Source organism: Esox lucius, chromosome 15 (assembly GCF_011004845.1).
Source record: "Esox lucius isolate fEsoLuc1 chromosome 15, fEsoLuc1.pri, whole genome shotgun sequence".
NCBI classification, from domain to species: domain Eukaryota; kingdom Metazoa; phylum Chordata; class Actinopteri; order Esociformes; family Esocidae; genus Esox; species Esox lucius.
The window spans coordinates 10,591,029-10,613,671 of NC_047583.1; the positions used below are offsets into that span (position 1 = coordinate 10,591,029).

General features: G+C 41.5%; 3 protein-coding genes across 4 annotated transcripts in view; all 3 read left to right on the forward strand.

The window, feature by feature from the left end:
• The window catches only part of LOC105015769 (disks large-associated protein 2), a 56,657-nt gene extending 54,658 nt beyond the window's left edge, over positions 1-1,999 (forward strand). The window contains exons 11-12 of the mRNA XM_013137470.4: positions 1,236-1,391; positions 1,767-1,999. Coding sequence (XP_012992924.4) covers positions 1,236-1,391; positions 1,767-1,973 — 363 coding nt within the window. The 3' untranslated portion in view covers positions 1,974-1,999. The remainder of the gene's footprint in view (positions 1-1,235; positions 1,392-1,766) is intronic.
• Positions 2,000-10,691: 8,692 nt separating this feature from the next.
• cln8 (CLN8 transmembrane ER and ERGIC protein) lies at positions 10,692-16,393 on the forward strand. Its single transcript, XM_010879160.3, has 3 exons — positions 10,692-10,818; positions 11,431-12,034; positions 13,743-16,393. The coding sequence occupies exons 2-3, from the start codon at positions 11,498-11,500 to the stop codon at positions 14,055-14,057; spliced, it is 852 nt and encodes a 283-aa protein (XP_010877462.2). The 5' UTR covers positions 10,692-10,818; positions 11,431-11,497; the 3' UTR covers positions 14,058-16,393.
• An 81-nt stretch (positions 16,394-16,474) lies between these two features.
• The window catches only part of arhgef10 (Rho guanine nucleotide exchange factor (GEF) 10), a 50,809-nt gene continuing 44,640 nt past the window's right edge, over positions 16,475-22,643 (forward strand). For both annotated transcript variants that reach the window (XM_010879161.5, XM_010879163.5), the window contains exon 1: positions 16,475-17,124. The gene's annotated coding sequence lies outside the window, so the exon portion shown is untranslated. The remainder of the gene's footprint in view (positions 17,125-22,643) is intronic.

The window sequence follows — 22,643 nt, forward strand, 5'->3', positions numbered from 1 at the left end:
CCAGGACATTTCTGGGACATATTTAGCTTAAGTACGGACTCCACAACTGTGGATGTGTGGTCACCCTCGCTCACTGGACACACCATTCCATACTGCAGTGGATAACTGGCAATAACTTCAGCAGAACTACATGCATTGCAGCTCTCATCTTAACCTATTGTGTTATTTAACTTGCAATAACCCTTTACTAGGCTCAGCACATGTAGTTCACTTTGTCCTTTGCAAGACCTTCGCTATATTCCCTTCTTTGAATTCCAAGAGCCTTTATATTCTGTTATGGAAATTATGAACTAAGGTACACTTGAGAAATGTCTATCTTTCCATTGGCTGGTATATAAATCTTTAATTTGATTGTGACACATATCAGAGGATTATTAGGTATTTGGACCATGTTCTCCTGCCTAGACAAAGAAGGGTGTCAGTCCTTTTGTTCCTTAGGAATGTGGTCCTTGGGGGAAAGTAATGTCAGTTGGCCCCTTTAGGTAAACACAAAAGTAAACATTATGGCAGGAAGGATAAGGTGGGGGGACAGCCCGCCCTTTGGGTAAAACCTATGTGACACGAGACAGATTGGACAACAACCTACCACACCCCTTTTAACTGTAATAAATACGAACTGTTCATGTATCTACTTCAGAGACTCCTCGGATGATTATGTTTGTAAGCGTTTGACGCGTCTCTCTTATTTGCAAATAATTAATAAACTGTTGTGCCAAGAGAATTTTGTCTCTGTACTTCCTTCTTTATGAGTTCTGATCGATGGAATTGCCATCACAATTCAGACGCACATTCAGAATCCAGCTGAAACCCTCCTGGACAGACACCAGTAATATTGTTGTGCCCTCCAGCCATCCAATATATAAAGTCAGTGAGAGGGTAAGGCAAGGTCCAATGGGATGCTAAACTATACAACAGAGGTTACAGTAATAAGCAAAAGAAATGGTCGATTTTCTCACCTGCATTCCCTGGGGCCTTAATATGGGACCTAGATTAGAGACACATTAGAGCCCTGGTTTAGCTCCAGTTCATTGTAACTAGCCGATTCGACGTGAGAAGTCATTGATTGAAATGCGAGCCCTGCGTTTTTTCCATTGTCTCCAGGGAATTCAGACTGATTGCTTCCCTTTACATTCTTGTTTTTTTTTTAAATAGTTTTTCTACTAAAATCTTTTTTTCTATGGCTTCTGTTTAGCTCTTATTCAGGCACTGACCTGGACCTCTATGACCCATTACAGGACCCCAGTGCCATGCCCCGCCCCACCTCTCAGGACCTTGCTGGATTCTGGGACCTCCTGCAGCTGTCCATCGATGACGTCGGTGCCAAGTTTGATGAGCTGCAGCAGATCAAGAACAACGACTGGAGGCCAGTGGAGAAGAGCCCAGACAAGAAGGTGGGTGACATTCAGCCATGCAGGACCCCTAAGGTGTTGATTCTCAGTGACAGACATGGATTTATGGGACATGATACTGTGTTCCTACTGACCTACAGATTCGGTTAGATATTTCACAGTCATAGCCTTACTTAGAGATGGACGACTACTCGTAGTAAGAAGCACAGAGGTGTGGTGAATTGGTAATGTTTTTCTAGTGAAGCGCCACTCAGTGTCCTTGACCGGACACAGTACTTTAACCGTCCATAGAGAATTATTTCCAGCCACTCAAACGGATCATGATTCCAACTGCAGCCTGTGCGTGATGAATGAGAACCCTTTCTGATTGCTTATCTGATTTCGGTCTAGTCTGTCTCTCTTTCTTCCTGCATCCAGCTACCACCTGTCGTACCAAAGAAATGCATGATGGGGAAGAGAGGGATGACCAGGGAAAAGTCTCTGGACCTTCCAGACCGCCACCGCCAGGAAGCGCGCAGGAGGCTGATGGCCGCGAAACGGGCCGCTTCCTTCCGTCAGAACTCAGTGTCAGAAAGAGCAGACAGCATCGAAATCTACATCCCCGAGGCCCAGACTCGCCTTTGAGAGAATGGGGTCAGCCCCCCCCCCCGCCCCGCCCCCCCCTCCCCTCCCCTCCCCCCCCCCTCAGGCCAACCGTCAACTAGACTCTACTTTAACTAGCCTTTTTCTAGACTGTCTAATACACACCTCCCTCCTTTATGTGTCTCCCCATGACTTGACTGTCATCTTCTGAGTTCTTCTGAACTCCAGCCCTCGCTGAATGGGACATCACGAAACCCTTCTTCCATGCCAAATGTGTATTAGTAGGTGTACTGTATGTCTTAGAAAAAGGATTTATCATTGGCTCATCTTCTACTTGGTTTACGTTGATTTAATCGTGTCACACGATGGAATAGCAAACTCCTTAAGCTCTAATTGAACAGTCCCGGAAAGGTATGTCCGTTTCAATGTTTGCAAAGTGCAATTATAAAGAGCAGCTTTGAAATTTGTCAGAAAAACTTAGAGAATGCCCACCCAGTCTGGGTTCAAAAAGTTCCCGAAGTTATGAATTGCTGACCCCATTATGCCTCCAACTCCGGCTGGAAACTCCTACAACTATCCTACTTTTGTTTCCAAATGTCCCCAATCTAAAAATCACAATATGTTTCCAGTGAATCTATTTGTAAGTGCCAATGCTTAAAATACCTCAACCGTGCATGCCACACTGTAGCTTCTGACCACAGGGCAGGTCATCTCATCTGAAATATCTGTTTTTGTGCCGTACAGTCTTTGTAAGTTTTTTTTGTCGGTGTTGGAAAATGCAGCGTTCTACCCATTCAGGTAGAGGTCAAGGGGGTAGGCATAGGCTCATAACCTTTCACCTAACCAGAATATCACCTGGACAACACGATACCATTAACATTTCACATGTAACAACGTTTACTTGAAGCAGACTACATGCAAGACTTGTGCCAACGTTTATCTAAAAACATGACCTTATTTAACTGCAGTGGGAGGAAAATACTCTGTGTGGTTTGCTTAGCTCTAGATCAAATATCCGTAGAATAATGCACTTTTGCACTTCTTATACTTCTTTGTATTTCCAAGGGAAAGTTCACGACAGTATTGCTGTATCTGAATTGCAAGAGGAAATTAATATTCTTAATAACATGGTTGATTTTTTCCCTTGATCTCACCATGCCTTCCTACATATTGTTGTGTTTCGCCAAACTGGTTCTTTCATTTCTTCAAACATCTAACACTCCCCCATCCCTGAACTCAACAGTAAGTGTAAATATAAAAAAGTGGACATTCAAACAGCACACATTAGTTACATGCATTCATTCATCAAAACATTGCTTGCACAATCTTTCGGTGAACTTTTTTTTTTTTATTGTCGATTATCTACTAGACAAGTGAGTGGTGTGAAAAACATATTTACCGCTTTTAGGATCTGCTACAAGGTGAATCCGTCCCAGGGAAGGGGTACAAGGGAAGAAACCCTTTCATATTTTATGTAGTGACTAATGCTGTTTCGCTCCCTTCTGAAAAAAGACTTGACGTTGGTGAGATTTACATGCTCTCGTGGGTTTGGATAGAACCTCTGGGAATATGAGTCATCTTTACCCCGGGGTGATTGTCTTCTCACACAGCTCTGAAATGTGCACTACTCCAGTGGACTGATGGGACTTGATGGGACTGTGCTGTGTTCCCAGCATCCTCATATTACAGGGAATGGCAATGACCAGGGCTTGTTCTCAGTTCCAAAAGCCCAACGAGGCATTAGAACATATGGGACTTGAGCGGTTAGGGTGAGGGAAGAGGCGATTTGTAGGAATTTCTTTAATGTCCTAGGAAGCTAATTACTTCCTGTGATGACCGGCTATCACACTAGAAGCTCTGCTGTAGGACATGTAAAAGGTCATCATTCAGGAAGCTTGTCTGTGGCAGCCTTGCCAGTTCCATTGTCATTGTCTTATATAATGTCCCTGAGACAGCAGATAGCAGAGCAGGCTAATTCTGCTCCAGCCTTGTTTCTGGCTGTTTTACCAATAGACTATAGCGCTTTGTCATATTTTGGGGGTAATGAATCAAGTCAATGGTGCTGCTTTTTATTCAATCGATCCAGAACTGGGTAAGGAATCAATGCAACACTTACAGTAGCACTCTCAGCTAATTGATACAACATACTATCTATTTTTGATACTGAGAAAAAGAATGATTGTTTATTTTTGCTATTGGGCTGTCTAAGCCTGGCTTCTATTGTAACTGGTACGGAGAGAGAGAGCGAGAGAGCGAGAGAGAGGGAGGGAAAGAGAGATTTTTTTCTTCATATTGCAGTCATTATACTGTACTGTACATTTCCTTGGGAGACACTTGGTGTCCTATTTGTGTAGTGGACGCAATGGCCTTGTAGTGGTACTTTGCTGATGGCTTCAGAAACACAGGTCGGCTGGAAAGTCACTCCCCTATCGATCCACAGAGACTTGGCCCCACCTTCACCCCCTTACCAGCCCAACAGGCAGAGTGTGGATGAGCAGACACACACACACACACACACTGCCATCTTATGCATCCTCGCAAAAAGATGTGTTTTGATAGCCTTGTCCTGCGGGTATGTTCAGTTAGAGATGTTTTGAAACAGCATAAAAAATAAACATTTTAAACAGACATTATGCAACACTTTGAAGCATATAACAGCTTGTAGGATACAGAGAAAGGTTGGATATTGTTTGTCAACATCATTCTATCCACATCAGATTTAGTCCGTTTTTTTCCCTCTTTGTGGATTCATTTTGTAACATTGCCAGTTAGTTAAGATGAAGCAGGTGAAAAACATTCCCTTCCCTCTTCAAGATGCGTCTGCCTTCTGCTAACATCTGTCTGCGTGGTGTGATGTCAATCATATGGTCATAGGGAGGTTTACCGACCTGGCCAGGATGACAGGCTGCCGTGATTCTGATGCACATCTGTGTACGGTACCCATGTACAAGGCGCTGGCAGGTGAGCGGTGTTCTCTGGTTGTTCCCACGGTGGTACACAGACGGCTGTTCAGATAAAAGAGACACATATACATGCTGTCTGAGGAGCCTGGGATCTTTGCCTTATGTTCTGATGGCGCACCACGCCGCAAAACTGTTGCGTAGAGTCTGTCGGTGGCGGCGATGGGATTCGTCTTGACAGGGCGGCGTGCTGGTGCGGACCACGCGGGGCTTACACAAGCGTCATCCCTTGAAGGTCCTGAGAGATGAACCCGACTGAAGGCTCCCCGGGCTCAAGCCAACGATCCTCAGGCTCAGGCCGAGTGTCGCTCTTCCGCTGAGCGAGTTGCTGTAGCGAGTCGGTGCATTTGGCTTCTGTTCAGGATGACAGGCTAAAGCACATAATCACGGCGTTATATGGATTACATAGACGCAGTTTGGCTCCGTGACGGCCCTAACTCTCCCAGAGGGCGCACACCCCGACGTCCTCTCGGCTTGGTTTACAGGGCACCATTAAAATGACAGGGGCGTGTGTGTACTTATTTATATGCAAATTCATCAGGGTGGGCTTCTATGAGTTTGTGCCCAATATTGTATCTTCTTCTGTCTTTTTTTTTTTGCCTTGATGAGAGAACTGTCATCTGCTTTGGCTCCTATTTCAAAGGTGCTTTCTTCTCCAGAGTCCCATATTTGAAGTTGGATTCCACCCAAACACAGTACTCATTAAAGCATCATGGTGTAACATGATGGCCCAGGGAATGACAAGTAGCTTGGGCAGGTATAGAGCTGCTGGCAATTCCGATTTAAAGCTCAGATTCAGTCTAACCACTATGGCTTTAGCAGTGTATTCATGCATAGCTTAGCTTTTTCAATATGTTTTGTGACTGTGTGATGAATGTTTGAAAGGTCGATGGAAATGAAAAAGTGGAATAGTAAAATCTACATTTGGAGGATTGGAGGAGTTATAAGGGTATTTCGGTATATTTTTCGGCATATTTGTTTTAGTCAAATTGAATTTATTAGAATAATTCTGTACTCTGTATTTGAATTGCTCATTATAGCATTATATTTTCTACATACCAGTGCCATTAGAATAACAAATTGTGCCATATTCTAAAATTGTATTCTCAAACCTGCCATAGTCAACCATTAGAACTCTACTGTTGGTTAACATCAGCGCAGATCTATTCAGATGAAGCTGCCTTCTCTGAGCCAGGCCCATCATTACAGACATTTATTAATGGGTTGTAATTTCTCTTTATTTACCTGCATTTACTATATTTTATAAAAAATATAACAATTACAATTCCGTCCACCAGATGGCACTGAAGTTCGTTTCAGTTTTACATGCACACCAAACGTGATTTATAAATGTTTCCCCTTGATATGTTACCCCAGATCACAGACTGGTTTGCACTGTATGTTCAAATGTGTCATGACAGCAACTCTCACAGGAGTCATCAGGCACTTCCAGTGTGTCAGCTATACCCAATCAAATAACACAAGGTTTTGTCCAAGGCTGTGCTATACTGTTTCAGCTGGTGTGGATAAATGGTCTGCCATAACCGCGCAACACCTCATCACAAGTCCCTGTTTCACATGATGTATCGGTGTCCAGGACAGCGCTCTTCATTTATACACACAAGACTTTGTTTGTTTATCTGTCTTTCTGATATTGAACACCAGACTTTTCTTGACCATATTGTGGAGAAAAGATGATACACTGATTCACTACTTCCCGGATCTTGGAATGTGAAATTACTAGACAAATTAAAAAGGTAGTTGTTTAGCTAAAGTTATTTTCATCTCTTGTATATCATATCTATAGTGAGGATGAATATAATGCCAAATATTCATTATTTGTAAAGAAATACATATATATATATATATATATATAGATATATATATATAGATATATATATATAGATATATATATATATATATATATAGATATATAGATATATATATAGATATATAGATATATATAGATATAAAATATATTAATATATAATATATGCCTCATTGAAACAAAACATTTTTCTGCTCTTATCATTGTTTGTTCCTTGGTTCAGGTTATTTAAAATTGCTGTTATGATGGCATGCAAAATATTGATACTGAATGTAGGATTTGTTTATTCATTCTCTTTGTGTTAACAGTACTGACATTTATGTTGATATAGTTATTTATCCACCTATTTATCAAAGATGCATTTATATATATTTACAGTATTTAGGTTTTTTATATGTAATAATGTTTACTTTTTTCGCATTGTTATTTATTTTGTATCTGTTATTTTAAACACAGCACCACTGTATTTCTGTATTTTCTCAATTTTTCCCAATGAACTCTTTGAAGGTTTTGCTTCTTAAAAGTAGGTTGGTCATTGCTGATATCATCGGATGTAAATACTTTAGCAATTAAATTTTTTTGATGAAAAACGTTTCAGAGGGAGTCAGTGGTGTCTCAGTATTTTCTTTGTTTCTGTAAGTTTAAATGAACTTCTGCATGAAGTGTATAATTCAGTGTAACAACGCATCAGCTCCCCACACCTCTAGTGGACGTTTTTCAGTTGTACCTTGTATGCAAAAGGCCACAGAAATGTACTCCTCAAATCAAACAGCAAACCAAACTTTATGATGAATTATATGACATTCACATTTTAGAAAATTATTTGATACTCTTATCAAAAGTGACTTACATTCATTATTGTGTTCATTTACAACTTAACAAAGAACTTCTGAATTGTGATTTAGTGGTGCAGTGGTCTAAAGCCTCGTTCACATCAGGTACAGCATAAAATTACCATACGTTAGCTTAACGCAACATTGCAATCAATCTACCCAAGCATTGCAATCAATCTACCCAAACATCACAATCAATCTTCCTCATCTTCATAACCAGTATCACAAAGATGGTGGAGAGACTCATTTTGTTAAGCAAGGCGACAAACAAGAGCTTCTCTCAATTTAGGTTTCATTGTAGTAGATGAAATGAAACATTTTAAGTCAGGCAGTCTATATACAGCGGAAATAAAAAAGTCTTCACACCCCTGTTAAAATGTCAGGTTATTGTGATGTAAAAGAAAGAGACAAAGATAAATCATGTCAGAACTTTTTCCACCTTTAATGTGACCTATAACGTGAACAATACAATAGAAAAACTAACTGAAATCTTTGGGGGGGGGGGGGGGGGGATAAAACACACAATAACCTGGTTGCGTAAGTGTGCACACCACACCCTTAAACTTTGTTGAAGGACCTATTGATTTTATTACAGCACTCAGTCTTTTTGGGTAGGAGTCTATTAGCATGGCACATCTTAATGTTGCAATATTTGCCCACTCTTCTTTGCAAAAGAGCTCCAAATCTGTCAGATTGCGAGGACATTTCCTGTCAACAGCCCCCTTCAGATCACCCCACAGGTCTAGGCTCTGGCTGGGCAATTACAAAACTTTAATCTTCTTCTTATGAAGCCATGCTTTTGTGGATTTGGATGTGTGCTTTGGGTCGTTGTCATGCTGAAAGATGAACTTCTTCATCTTTCTAACGGACACCTGAAGGTTTTGTGCCAAAATTGCCTGGTATTTGGAACTGTTCATAATTCCCTCCACCCTGACTAAGGCCCCAGTTCTAGCTGAAGAAAAACAGCCCCAAATGATGCTGCAACCACCATTGCTTCACGGTGGGTATGGTGTTCTTTGAGTGATGTGCAGTGCTGTTTTTGCACCAAACATACCTTTTGGAATTATGGCCAAAAAGTTCAACCTTGGTTTCATCAGACCATAACACATTTTCCCACATGCTTTTAGGAGACTTGATGTTTGTTTTTGCAAACTTCAGCCGGGCTTGGATATTTTTCTTTGTAAGAAAATATTTCCATCTTACCACCCTACCCCATAGCCCATTCATATGAAGAATACAGGAGATTGTTGTCACATGTAGCACAGAGCCAGTACTTGTCAGAAATTCCTGCAATTACTTTAATGTTGCTGTAGGCCTCTTGGAAGCCTCCCTTACCAGTTTTCTTCTCGTCTTTTCATAAATTGTTGAGGGACATCCAATTCTTGGTAATGTCTCTGTTGTGCCATATTTTCTCCACTTGATAATGACTGTCTTCACTGTGTTCCATGGAATATCTAATGCTTTGGAAATTTGTTTGTACCCTTCTCCTGACTGATATCTTTCAACAATGAGATCCCTCTGATGCTTTGGAAGCTTTCTGCCGACCATGGCTTATGCTCTGCGTTGCAACTAAGAAATTGTCAGCAAAATCCTATTAGAACAGCTGAACTTTATTTGTGATTAATCAGTCACTTTAAATGATGCCAGGTGTGTAAACACTTCTATTTAACATGAGTTTGAGAGTGATTGGTTAATTCTGAACACAGCCACATCCCCAGTTATAAGAGGGTGTGCACACTTATGCAACCAGGTAAGGTTTTTATTTTTCATTTGTCCCCCTCGAAGATTTCAGTTTGTTTTCCAATTGAATTGTTCATATTATAGGTCATATTACAAATGGAAAAACTTCTGACATGATTTATCTTTTACATCACAAAAACCTGGCATTTTAACAGGGGTGTGTAGACTTTTTATACCCACTGTGTATATATATTTATATAACCGTCTGAGATGGACAATTATGGTTTTGGGGCCAGAGAATAAATTCTCCCCCAAGCACAGCAAAAAATATTTTGTCCTACGGCGAGGCCTACATGTTCCTGGTTGAGCAAGCGTTGTGAAAACAAGCAGAACAGCTTGGCAAAAAGATTTAAACACCAACTCACCTCAATCTGCTGGGGGATGTTGCGACGAAGCAAGGCCATATTCGTAAAATTGTACATCATGGATCTGGGAGGGGACAAAAATTGGGTAAAAATGTATTTGATTGATTCTGCTGCTACAATTGTTTTCTTAAACTTGTTAAATAGCATAGTGGTTAGAGATGCTGACTATAGTGCAAAAGGGCCCACATTCGACTCCCGTCACAATCAAAACAAATGATGCCCAAAATAACTTTTTACAGTCTATGATTATGCCTGAGGATGTGCTCAGGACAGACAAAAACTTTGCTAGTTCCAACCTGCAGTAGCAACGTAATAGGAAGCCTAAAATAAAACTGTCCTGGTGGATATTAAGATTTTTTCAGGATAGACAAACACTTTGCTGGCTACATGATTCTCTAGCCTTTTCAAAATGTCTGTTGTCGTCACCTACAGTGAGGGAAAACATCATTTGATCCCCTACTGATTTTTGACTTGCATTTTAATAATGAGTGAAATAAGTATTTGATCCCCTCTCAATGCTGTCTCTTTTTTTGTTGTTATTCTGTCTCTCACTGTTCAAATAAACCTACCATAACAATTATAGACTGATCTTTTCTTTGTCAGTGGGCAAACTTACAAAATCTGCAGGGGATCAAATCTTTTTTTCACTCACTGTATATTGACAGATACTGTATCAGAAATGGCTAATTATCTGTTAAAACGGCCAGTGGCAAAAGAGGATTTGTTCAGGATAGACAAAAACATTGCTTACTACACGATTCTCTCGTCTTTTCACTTGACGAAAAAGTCCGTTATTGTCACCCATATTGATACTGTAGTTATGAATCAGTCATTCACGAATGGTTAAAAAGCTGTTAAAACCTCCAGTGGCCAAAAGCCTGGATCAAGCATTCCAACGTGCAAAACAGCGCCGCCTGCTGTGTGGTTAAACAAAGTATAGTATGTCATACCATCAGGGCCAATAGAAACACGGTAAGATACTTGCATGACTAGCATTGACTAATAGAAGAGCTAGGCACTATCAAAGGGCGGGATTTCCTATTTTCTTGCCATATGACCAGATTGAAGTCATATGATTACAAATTTACTGAAGATCGTAATTTAGTAGGCTATGTTCGCGCTGTTTTACCCCAAGATGTTGGCCAAGAATCAACGAAGTGGGTATGTAATTCGAATTCTTCTTTAAGACAGAAATTATGTATTGCTTCGTTTGCGATGACTTATGTATGTTGGTTTCCTCGTTTAGCCACACCAAACATTAAAGGGATATTTGCTCGTTTAGCCGCACGAAAGCAGACGTTTGTTTCTTGTGTAGTTATACCCTGTCCTGCTGAGAAACATAAGCAACCTTAAACAGTGGTGCAACTGAGTTATTGCAATTGGGCCAGATGAAGTGTGAAGTGTTTTACATTGTTTTGTAAGGTGGTCTTGCTTGTCTTTTAACCTTTAATCTTTGTAGTTGAATTTAAAATTGAAAAATTGACAGATTACTGTCTTAAACAGGTAACGAATATGTTATGTTTCGTCTGTCAGACGATAAGAAGACATTAAGTCACTCCCTTCTTGAAGTCTCTGAATTATTTCAAACATAATGTCGACCGTTTGCCTTTTTCAAAGCGCTTTGTCTGCGGTTACTACTACCTTTTTTGGATGTGTCCTCGATACGTTTTGAGACAGTGATAAAATTCTTATTTTTATTCATTTTACTGATTTTAAATTTGTTTTGAATTTAAAAACAAATCACAGTAGTCACTAACCCATGACGCTTTTCAGGGATTAGCGAACATTGTACTCTGTTTGGGACCTTCAACAGACATCCTTCATCAAACCATACTTTAAGATGAGCTCCGAGCAGGCCAACCCACTGCCGGCATTCCGTTCTGACTACAACTCCTGGGACCTTCGCCTGCAGGTCATTGGTCTGGGCTTTGCCTTCTACACAGCCATCTTCCTCCTTTCCCACCTGGTGTCCAGAGCTTTCTCCCAGACCTACTGCTCTCTGCTGACTAAGGAGAAGGTGTTCTGGAACCTGGCGGCCACACGGGCGGTGTTCGGTCTCCAAAGTACCGCGGCGGGCCTGCGGGCGCTGACCGAGGACTCGGCCTTGTCCAGGGACAGGGTCAGAGGTCAGGAGGACTGGTCATGGTTCACCTTGCTCACCGCCACCGGCTTCTTCCTGTTTGAGAATGTGGCTCTGCACACCTCCAGCGCAGTGTTCAAGTCCTTCGACCTTCCCCTGGCCACCCACCATTTCTTCGCGCTGTCTGGGTTTGCCGGGGCTGTGTTCTGGGACTCGACAGGACACCACCTGGCTATGGTCACTCTGCTGCTGGAGATGAGCACGCCTTTCACCTGCATCTCCTGGATGTTCCTGAAGGTGATGATGATGATGATAACTTGTATAGTGATTTTCTAGTACAATTATACTGCTTTACACACAAAAATAGAATAGAATAGAAGTAAAAAGAATAAGCAAAATATAAAATCAGTGATAAAATATTAGTGGCAGCCATCTTATAAAAATGAGTTTTTAGGTAAGAGTTCAAAGAATGCTCTGACGTAGCGCATCTCTGACATTCTGTGGTAGACCGCTCCAGAGTCTAGGGGCCCATATAGCAATGGCCCGGTTCCCTTTGGTTTTCAGTCTAGACTCCGGAACAGCCAGACGTTCTTTTTCAACTAGTCTGAGAGGCCTAACAGTGCAGTATGGGTTTAGCATGTGACAAATGTAATCAAGTGCCAGACCATGTAGTGCCTTAAAAGTGATAAGTAGCAGATATGGGGGCAAGTCACACATGGTCAAGTCCAAGTAAGTCTCAAGTCTTAACCATCAAGTCTCAAGTCACAGTTTAGATAAATCAAGCAAATCAAGTCAAGTCAAGGGTTCACCCTAAGAAGTCAAGTCGAGTCCTTATAAGTTTCAAGTCAAGTCAAGTCACAGTACTAAAGAGATGAACACACACACACACACACTGTCCTCTGTTTCTGACGTGCGCTCGGTGCGAAGCTCGATTTCAAAATCAAATATTTTTCTCCTCCACGGTACAATTTTTTGGGGGGACGAAGCGGAGGGATCTTGAATCAGCCTGAAGGGGTTGTATTCGCTATAACAACCGCCTTATCCCGCTTATTACATGGCTACCTACCAAATAAATCAATAATTTGACACAAAATATTGATTTCAAAAGGAATTTATTGATTTAAAAACAATTGTATTGCTTCCTCTAAAGAAAATACTCTGTTCCGTCTCTGGTTAGAATCCTGCTGCGTCCATAGCAAGGCGCTGTTTTTAATGGCAACGGTCTGTTATCAAGAAATAACACGCATTCTGCACTGGAATTCAGCCAATACATGTAATAAGGGCTAATAATAACAACCTTATAAACTATTTATTGTGACTGAAAAACAGCCTAATATGTAATTACGCTGTAATTATTCTTGCTGATGAATGACATTTCATTATTCTTACAATGAAATGTCATTCTGACAAATTATACTACCTAATGGTAGTATAAACCGAGAAAACAGGATTGGCCCCAGGATGGTACCCTGCAGACCACCACTTATGACAGGCACAGAGATGTCAGGATTAGTTGTTGTTTTTTTTTTTAAGAAGAGGCTGAACACATGCTGACTTAAAATAGTCAGGGACACAACCTGTGCTGAGAGACCTGTTTATAATGGAGAGTAGTTCAGGGTCTACTGTTCCAATCATGTCTTTAAGCAGTCTTGGTGGTATAAGGTCTGCGTTTTGCTCTGTCTTGTCACATGATCTACTTTACAGTTACATTACAGTTGTGTCACTGTGAATTCATGTTGACACTAAAAGCTTGTTTATTCATAGTACACAGAGGTCACCGATAGTTTCTACATAAGCCATTCTGGTTTTCAGTTCCTCTTTCTGTCGAAGTAGTCAGCACCCAGAATAGCCGTCGGCACACCCAAATCATGTGAGGTTTCAAATCTTAACTTTTGGTCCTTCGACCCAAGATGATAAATTCAGCGAATACCTCGTTTATATATATATATTTTTGATGGACATTGGTAATGCTCTCACTGTCCGTTCCTCTCACTCTCCCTTCCAGGTGGGCTGGGCTCATAAGCTCTTCTGGAAAGCCAATCAGTGGGTGATGGTCCACATGTTCCACTGCCGCATTGTGGTGACGTACTACATGTGGTGGGTGAGCTGGAGCCACTGGGGGGAGATTCATGTTTACGTGGCCCTGCCCCACCGCGTCCTCTTCTACACTGGCCTGGCCCTGCTCACTGTGGTCATCAACCCCTTCTGGACACACAAGAAGACCATGCAGCTCCTTAACCCAGTCGACTGGAACTTCAGCGACAAGCCGCCACCCAACAGGTTCGGTGGGGATCGGAAGGAGAAACCTCACGAGAGCTGAGAGGGCCAAGTACTGTAGGCCAAACTGGAGAGTCGTATGGCACTTTCCCTATACCTGCTGAGGAAAGGAAGGGAGATTCCTAGACTGTTTTTCAGTAACTCTGGCGCTCCATAGGCCACTCTTTTGCATTTTTAACACAAGGTCAAGGCCATTCAAAGATTTGGTTACTAACCGTTTGCTTGTTATTGTTTGAGGATTTCAGGGTATACAGAACGGCTGTACCATGTTGTATTGGGTCTCCGTGTAGGTTTGCTGCTATGTATCAATGGGCTGTGGATTAAAGAGCCAGTTATGGATGTTGAAACTTAGCTTTTGAAACATTTCACTGTAGACAAGAAATGTTGTAGGTCAACAACATCCATAACTGGCAACAACACAGAAACCAATAGTTGCAGGATCTGTCAGAGGAGGACTCTTTCAAATGTGATCTACTTCTGGACAGAGGGGTTCCAGTCTTGATTAGGAGTTCTGTCGATGGTGTACTGGATTTGTTGCACGTGGTTGAATCTTTATCCATTCCTTTTGTTATCTAGTCACCTTGACCAAGTGGTCCCTGTGCCCTGTGATTGTCCGAATCGCATCTTTGATCATGGGGTTGATTCGATGCGTCAACTCTCAAACATTTTACAGTGGATGTTACGATGGGAGCACTGAGAAACAGTCCTCTATTCAAATGAGATGCTGAAGGGAATAGAGGCTACTAAGAAGTACCACCATTCAGGCCAAACCAATGGTCATGTTGCTTCCTGTTGTCATTAACAAACTCTACCGCTGGACTTCCTGCGAAGATGAGTTACGTGTTCTTTTGTAACAAGTAATCCTTTTTAATTACCAATATCAATGGACACTCTGGAAGCCTGCATATATGTTGCTAAGTACTAAATCAGAAGTTAAGAGTAACTTGAAAACGGAGTGACCAAAAGTCAATTATAACATGGATAGTTACACTGAGGGCTAACACCTATACACATTTTTATTAATTTTTTTTACTGGTTGGGACTTTCCTTGTGTATTCCTCTGGATGACCCTATTGAGTGTGTTATCATGAGGGATCAGAGAATTCTCAGGAAGAAAACTTGACTGCTTGGAAATTGAGATTTCCTCAGCAGTGCTGCCTGTAAGCTTACAAATGTCGTAATGGGAACGATCTAAGGATGTGTTCTATTATTCTCTATGCTTGAGATGGGGGTAGAGGTATTTTAAACCCTTAACCTGGTCATTTGTGGACAATGGTGCATTTTAGTCCTGTAGACTAGCATAGAGGACTTTTGGATCAACTCACCCACATTGAACTACATCTACACCATCCTATTAGCCCTACTATACAAAGGCTCTCTTGTTTAGAAGAGAGGCTTAGAAAACATTGAACCTTAGCAATTGGAACTGCTTACGACAGCTTCCTCAAGACATGGGTCTGTTCATGGTTGGTGTGAATACATTTAATATTTAAATCTAGATACATTTTAAGGAAAGGATCATGTTACTTTGCATCACAGGTACGTGTTATTGTTTATCCACTTCCATTTTTACAATCGGCGTTACATGCGGTATCAGTCAGATGTTAGAACAGTCAGACTACTTGGAAAGATAAAGGTGTGATATGGTACGGCCACAAAGCAATTAACAGTATTTGATCTTTATTCAGTGTCCGACATGGTTGTGTTGGTTATTTGCCGCACTGATAAGAGGCACAGTCAGCATTTCTTATGATGATTTTGATTTTAATTAGTTGCTCCCAGCTTTAACTAAAGACAAAGAAGTTCTTATGGGTTCCAAACATGAGACAAATCCTAAGTCTTTTCCCCATTTATTTAAAAATTGTTAATTACAACACAGTGTCGTTTTAATATGCTTCTGATCTTGTTTTCACAGTTTCATTTCTCTTAGCCTGTTACTATGAAGTTGTGTAATGCATAACATTATTCTCAGGCTGCTGATTTGAAATTACACAAAACGTATATGTCAATGATGTCTATGAATTCATGGCAGTAAATAATTAATCCACTAGGTGGAGCTATAAGACAGCATTTTCCATATTTCAAGGTTTCTGAATTGTTGACTCAATGGGTAGTCTGTGGTGGAAGTAACATCAATAATGCATCAGATACAACACATTTTTATTTTTAATGGGCTTTAGTCTGGACTTATCAAGGTTTTGCTTAATGTTACATAAGACGTTTTTCACTTCAATGTGATGTTGACCACTTCCTCAAGCAGAGTAAAAATTTACTTCAGGTTCAAGAATGATGTGGAAAAGTCTGTCTGGATAAGATTGTATGGTGGAAATGAATCACGGCTATAGGAAAAATAAATTAATAAAATAAATTATAAAGATCCCTATTTCTAACAACTTCATTTAGTCATGGTAACACTTAATTTGTATGGTTAATCTGTATGTTTTACAGACTGTCAATGACATTATCATATACTAACCTTAATCCTAACACTTATTCTAAACCTAACCCTAACTAACCTTAGAAAGCCTTTACTTTTTTAGTAGTTTGAGGATAGTATGAATGTATGTAGAGAATGTACAGATGATAATCTTTAATGTCCAAATGAAGTGTAACCACTGACAATTACTAAACCTAATTACTAAAATGTGTAACCACTGACAATTACTAACCCTAATTACTAAAATGTTACACAATTTGTGGGAGTGGATTATTTAAAAGACACTTCAGAAAATATCTTTGTTTCTCTCTAATGATGATGACTGATCCACAGCTGTTCCACCGGAGCCGCCTCATTGATCACGTGGTACACAATGGAACGCGTACTTTATTCTAGGAGGTGAACCCTGGATTGGGATTGAGGGTCTCTTGAGCCAATTAAGGATCCGCACCCGAAATCTCCGCCAATGATTGAGAAGGAGGCGAGGTTTTGGAGTCGGATTGCATTGGGAAAAGCTTGAAAATTTCAGCAGTCGAAAAAGGGAAAATTCACTTACACGGGCGATAGTTCATATTCAGTTTTTGACTGATGTTTGCATTTATCTTTAAGTGGAACTAGGAGCAAGAACGGTATATATATATATATATATATATGTATTAGGATTCGAAAGATGGTGAGTTGTCTAGCTTTGGATAAATCTTTCTCAACTAAAAGTGATGTAAATATGTTTTTCCAATACAGTGATAACCAGTATAATAAGTTGTTTATATGTATTGGGACCATATGCAGCGAATGGAATAAATATATCTAAATTACACGTCCAATACACTTTTTGCTCTGCAAAGAAAGTGAGTAGTTGTTTGCTCGGCTGCGCTGTTATAACGTGGCGACGTTCGAGTGGACTTTTCTACGTATTGTATCGGGTTTGTCAATTCAGTAGAACTGATGATGTCAAGTCTGTTCATGTGTCCCGTTGTCAATTTCAGACAAATATTCTTAACTACATTTACTTTCTCACGCCTCTTTAGTCTCACACGCATGTCAGAAGTTGTTAAACCGACCGCAGCCTTGTGATTCATTGCGAGATGTTCTGTACAAACTGAATGTCTGAAATGTGAGGTGCCCTCTGTTCTTTTTCAAGGGTGCAGGTGCATGATATCGGGATGTCCTCAAACTCATGGCCTGCATTAAGTACCATCAATGGATAATGTTTGATAAGAGGTCTACTGTATATTCACTCGTTTCATGATACGTCTATTTATTACACCCTTATTCGAAGATATGATCCTCAGTAATACGTGTTTCTGATTTTATAAACGAATCTCGAATTATCTAATGTAATAGTCGTTCTGAATGATGCGGTAGTGTCATAACTGAGCAGATTTTCTGTGTATTGCCAAGGGTTTTCAGATTAACTATAGATGTTAGTCTTGTCCAAAATAGTTTTGGATTAAGGTGTGTAGTAATGTTTAATTCTAACAGTGATTTAATTTTCTACATGTATCTTCCAGTGATTTATATATAATATAAATCACTGGACTGCACTCAACTTCATTTAGTCATGGTATAACATTCCTCAATAAAGCAAGTGCTTTACTCCATTGAACTGGAACTTTGTATGGTACAATATTATACCGTTATAATTATCGGAAGGTTCGTTTTTGTCAAGTTGGCTAAGTGGTTGGCGTAATGTGCTACTGCGTCTCATCAAACAGTATTTTAGGAATCTGTGTGCCTTGGGCCCGGCTGTTAAAAGATGGTTTAGATATGGTCAGTGCTTTGATCTTCTCTGGTATTGTGTGGCTCCATGCTTGTCCAGTTCACTTTGCATCAGTACTGCAGAGCGAGTTGGGAGCCTAGGAGATTTGCACACCCTACTGGTGATTTGCTTAGCAAATATCCGGGTCACTTGGCTGCTGTGAGTACAGATTCCTTCACCACAATAATAACTCTTTGAAAAAAAGTTTTCTGGTATTTGGAGAGTGTAAAGGACAGTTGGCTGTGTCCAACTCCAGTCAGATGTTCTTTAGCTGAGCGGTCAGGTGAGTCCTGAGCGGTCAGGTGAGTCCTGAGCGGTCAGGTGAGTCCTGAGCGGTCAGCTGAGTCCTGAGCGGTCAGCTGAGTCCTGAGCGGTCAGCTGAGTCCTGAGCGGTCAGCTGAGTCCTGAGCGGTCAGGTGAGTCCTGAGCGGTCAGGTGAGTCCTGAGCGGTCAGGTGAGTCCTGAGCGGTCAGGTGAGTGGTTGGTTTACCGCATGTGTCTTTCTCATCCCTCAGCAGCAACCATAAACAAATCGCAATATGGAATCACCATACAAATGGAATCATGACTATTACAATCGCTCTTGTATCGACTCCTAAGTAATTATCTGGTGGGCCCCTTGGCTATTGCCACCCCTTACCAGCTCAGTCTCCTGGCTTCCAGGTCTACGAACTCAGAATAATCCCAGCTAGTTTTGTAATCGGCTTCAAAACAGAGCGATCGTTTCAGATTAGAGAGGCTCTGTTTCTGTTGTTTTCCTGGTTGTTTTTGTCCCACATGCAGCTGGGCACAACCACAAATTGTGCGTGTGCATGAACTCCAAAAGTCTGTCCAGTGGGTAGAGGCTCCCGGGAAAGCATGGGAGTTCCTGTCAGAGGGTATGACCCAGACCAGAGTACACAGCAGTGGGCAGAGAGGACCATACCTCTCATTTCTCAATGGGCTAACCTCCAGTTTGTCTACCACCCACGAACCACTGAGATAATGTTATAGCTGTTAATGCCCCACCCTACACAGCTGGGAACTGACTCACGTGCCCTTCATTCCACATACAGGTAGAGTGGACATGGGAAATGTTGACCACCTGTTACCATCTGTGTTCATAGTGACTCAGATTGTGAAGGCTGTTTCTGTAGGTGGCATGTTTCTTACCCTGTAGATTTGGTGACTTCTATAATGTCACATCTATTGAAAAACCATTATGGCAGCAGCCTTGATCTGGAGCTGCTCAGTCTGAAGTCATCTTATTGTATGCCCCTGCTACGGGAGGTTTTCAACGGGCCTGTTGTCTCGTCCTAATTTGAGGTTAGGAGGTAATTTTGGCCTGTTGGTTGTATTGCTATTGAAATGCCTCCGGAGCCATTAACTGGACCAGTAACAAAGGCCTCTCTGGGCTCTCGCGGTCTCCCATTGCCTGTACACACTGAGACAGTGTTTGGTTCTGATGACATGTTGGATTGTCTCATGTATGGACTGTGTGGGTGGAGACTCTCTTTCAGAGGGACTGTGGAGGTGGTGCCTCCATCTATAATGGAATGTTGCATACAGAACTCCAGTGCTGCCCTGGCTTTTTCCTACAACTTCACTCTTCAGAAGTTTGGACTGGAAGGGGTTAGGCGAGATCGAGTTGCTCACATAGTGTTCGGAGACAAAATATAAGGGCCTTTTACAGAAAATGTCATTTTCTTTTATATATTCCGCAAGATGGGGGCTTGTTCTAAAGGTTGGCCACATCCTGCCAATCCCTCTTAGAGCACACAGGCAAGATCTTACCTGTTTTGTCAGATGCTTGCCGCTGTCTTCAGTGCTTGGTGTATGTTAGCAGCGTAGCTCAAAGTTAGCCTCAGTTCAGTTTGTGAATCTCTGAGCTCATATTCTCACCACAGGCACCCAGGAGTGACGAGTCCGTCCACGTGTACACAATTTTGGTCTGCGCCAGGAACCTAGCCCAATAAAACCTCTAACCCCAGGGCTGGGGCGGTCTGAACACTCCATCCCCATATAATTACAGCTGCTGATGTGAAAGGCCGTGCTGGTCCTCTAGGCAGTATGGATTCCTCTTTCTATAGGCCAGATGACATTACAGGCCGGTCGGGAGGCTTTAGAAAGCTGCTGTGAGTGTAATATTCAGCTAGGCTGTGGAATTACGTTACTGCTAACACTGTATGTGGATATGTGTAATTACTCCCTATTTCCCGGTGTGCAAACTGCTCTGCTTTGTCATTAGTTATTTCTGCTGATGAATGAGCTGCCAACAGTGCATTGGAACTCTGTTTATTGCTAAATATCCAGTATAATTTAAGCTCCATTCCTTGGAAGCCTACTGACTTGCATGCTGTTGTCCTCCTCTTTCACTGGGGTGTTCCTGAGCTCCTCCTCTGCATGTCATAGAACAGAGAGAAATACACAAGCCAGTGGAACGGAGTATGGCAATTTTAGTATGCTGCAGGGCACCGTCCACTCCAGCACAAATGTCTTTGTCATGGCTGTCTATCCATTCACAAGATGGCCTGTTGTGTGTGTGGACCCCTGATTACTGTAATGCTGACAATGGATGATCACTACATGCTGCCAACAACACGGCAGAGCGACACAGCTCCAGCTCTGAAAGTGTGTGTGTGTGTGTTATTTATACCACTTACCATTAAGTGTGCTTGAGATGTTTTTGTCTTCGAACACGTCAAAACCCCTCCAACACAGGATGATGTGAACAAGAAGCGTCCAGCAACCTCACAACACATCCTGGCTGCCGTCTTAATCTCCTATTGGCTTGGATTTCCACGTTGTGGTGGTGCCTAGCAACTCCTTTTTTTATTATGGCCATGGCTCGTTTTATTATCAGGACTTCAGTAACGATTGTTGTGAATACTCAGTAAAACCAGCGGGAACAAATCGGCAGCATTAACCGAAGGCCCTAGATCACTGTTTTCCTCTCTGTGCTCAGCAAACTACAGTGGCTTAGGTGAGTGTTGCTGACTTGTAATGACATGCTTGGCCAAGTCTGTCATCAGACTGCTCTCGTTTTTTTCTCCCTCTGGTGTCTTCAGACGGCTCACTTGGCTGCCTGCCTGCCTGCCTGCCTGCCTGCCACCAAGAGATTTTTTTACAGCAATTTGAAGATGGCCTCTGATGGGCTGGCCTGCTGTTGTGTACTGAGCCCAGGGGTGTCATGTGAGTGGCCCAGGGGGTCCCAGAGGCCACAGGCAGGATGTTATTTGGCAAAGGTGCTTCTTGCTTCTGCCTAGCAAGTAAAAGATCTGGGAAAAGTAATTATAGGTGTAAAATGAAGGAATCTTCAGTCTTAAAAAAAAAAAAAAGAAAAGCTGGACTGTTGAGACAGGAGTTTGTTCTGACATGAGACTGTTGTTAAACATAACCTGAGTATAAGGTCTTCTGTTAAATTAAACATAATTGGTCAAATTTAAATGACTCATGAATCATATAAAATATGTAGGCCATGATAACCCTCTGTGTTCTTTTTGGAAAATGTCTTTCCTTTTTAGGAAGCTCAGAGGATGAACATACCTGATTGCGCTGTTTCCTTTCCCCTCCTTTTCCATTTCGGTTACAGCTCATACAGTATTTAGGAGGATGGCAATGATTCATCTTTTTATCAGCCATGTTAAGGGTGTATCCCATCCTTTACAGACCATTTCTGCTTGTCTAGATCTGTCCAGTTAGTCAGTTACTTACCTCTAGCTTTGACCTGTTTTATGTTGTCTCCAGGACAGGACAAATATGATATATATTTTTTTTTCTCTGAAAATAAAGTACATTTTGAAAGTGTTCTGTTCACCTCCACTGTCCAAGCCTGGTTCTAGCTTTGTCCTCTAGGTGGGGATGAAGAATCAGTGGTGCTCCCATTATTCTTAGACAAGAAATGCTTTGAGTCTCTAGTTTATTTTTTTTTGTCCCCTTTTGGCAGCCCTGAATGGAACGGTCTTATTCACAGATTGTACTGTGTTGTGAGGTTCTCTTATTATGGTGTAAATCGAATTGGAGAGCACATCTGAACAATATGGAACTCACTAGAACTCAACAAGAGACCTTTTATTCTATGGTGTGATGTCAGTGCTGTGTGGTGTCTACCGACATTTGAAGTGTCATTCGTGTTTTTTTCATCTGTTGAGCAAAGCAAATACTAGCAAATACTGCTATGTTTCTCAGGTCTCATTTTCAAGTCTGTGTGTTTCCTGATTTAGCCCACATGTGATCCCCTGTATTATTTTTTATTTTTTATGTTGCGTTCAATAAAACTATCTGACGCAAAGTTTCTGCCTGTCAGCAAAAAAAATAAAAGGTGAGGAGGCTGTCTGTGACCCTTGACCCCACATCCCACTGCTTACCAGTCACTCTGTCCTCTACCTTTCAGTCAGAATTTGGATTTTTACAAGATATGCACATCAGATATGCTCTAATGTGTACATCTGAAT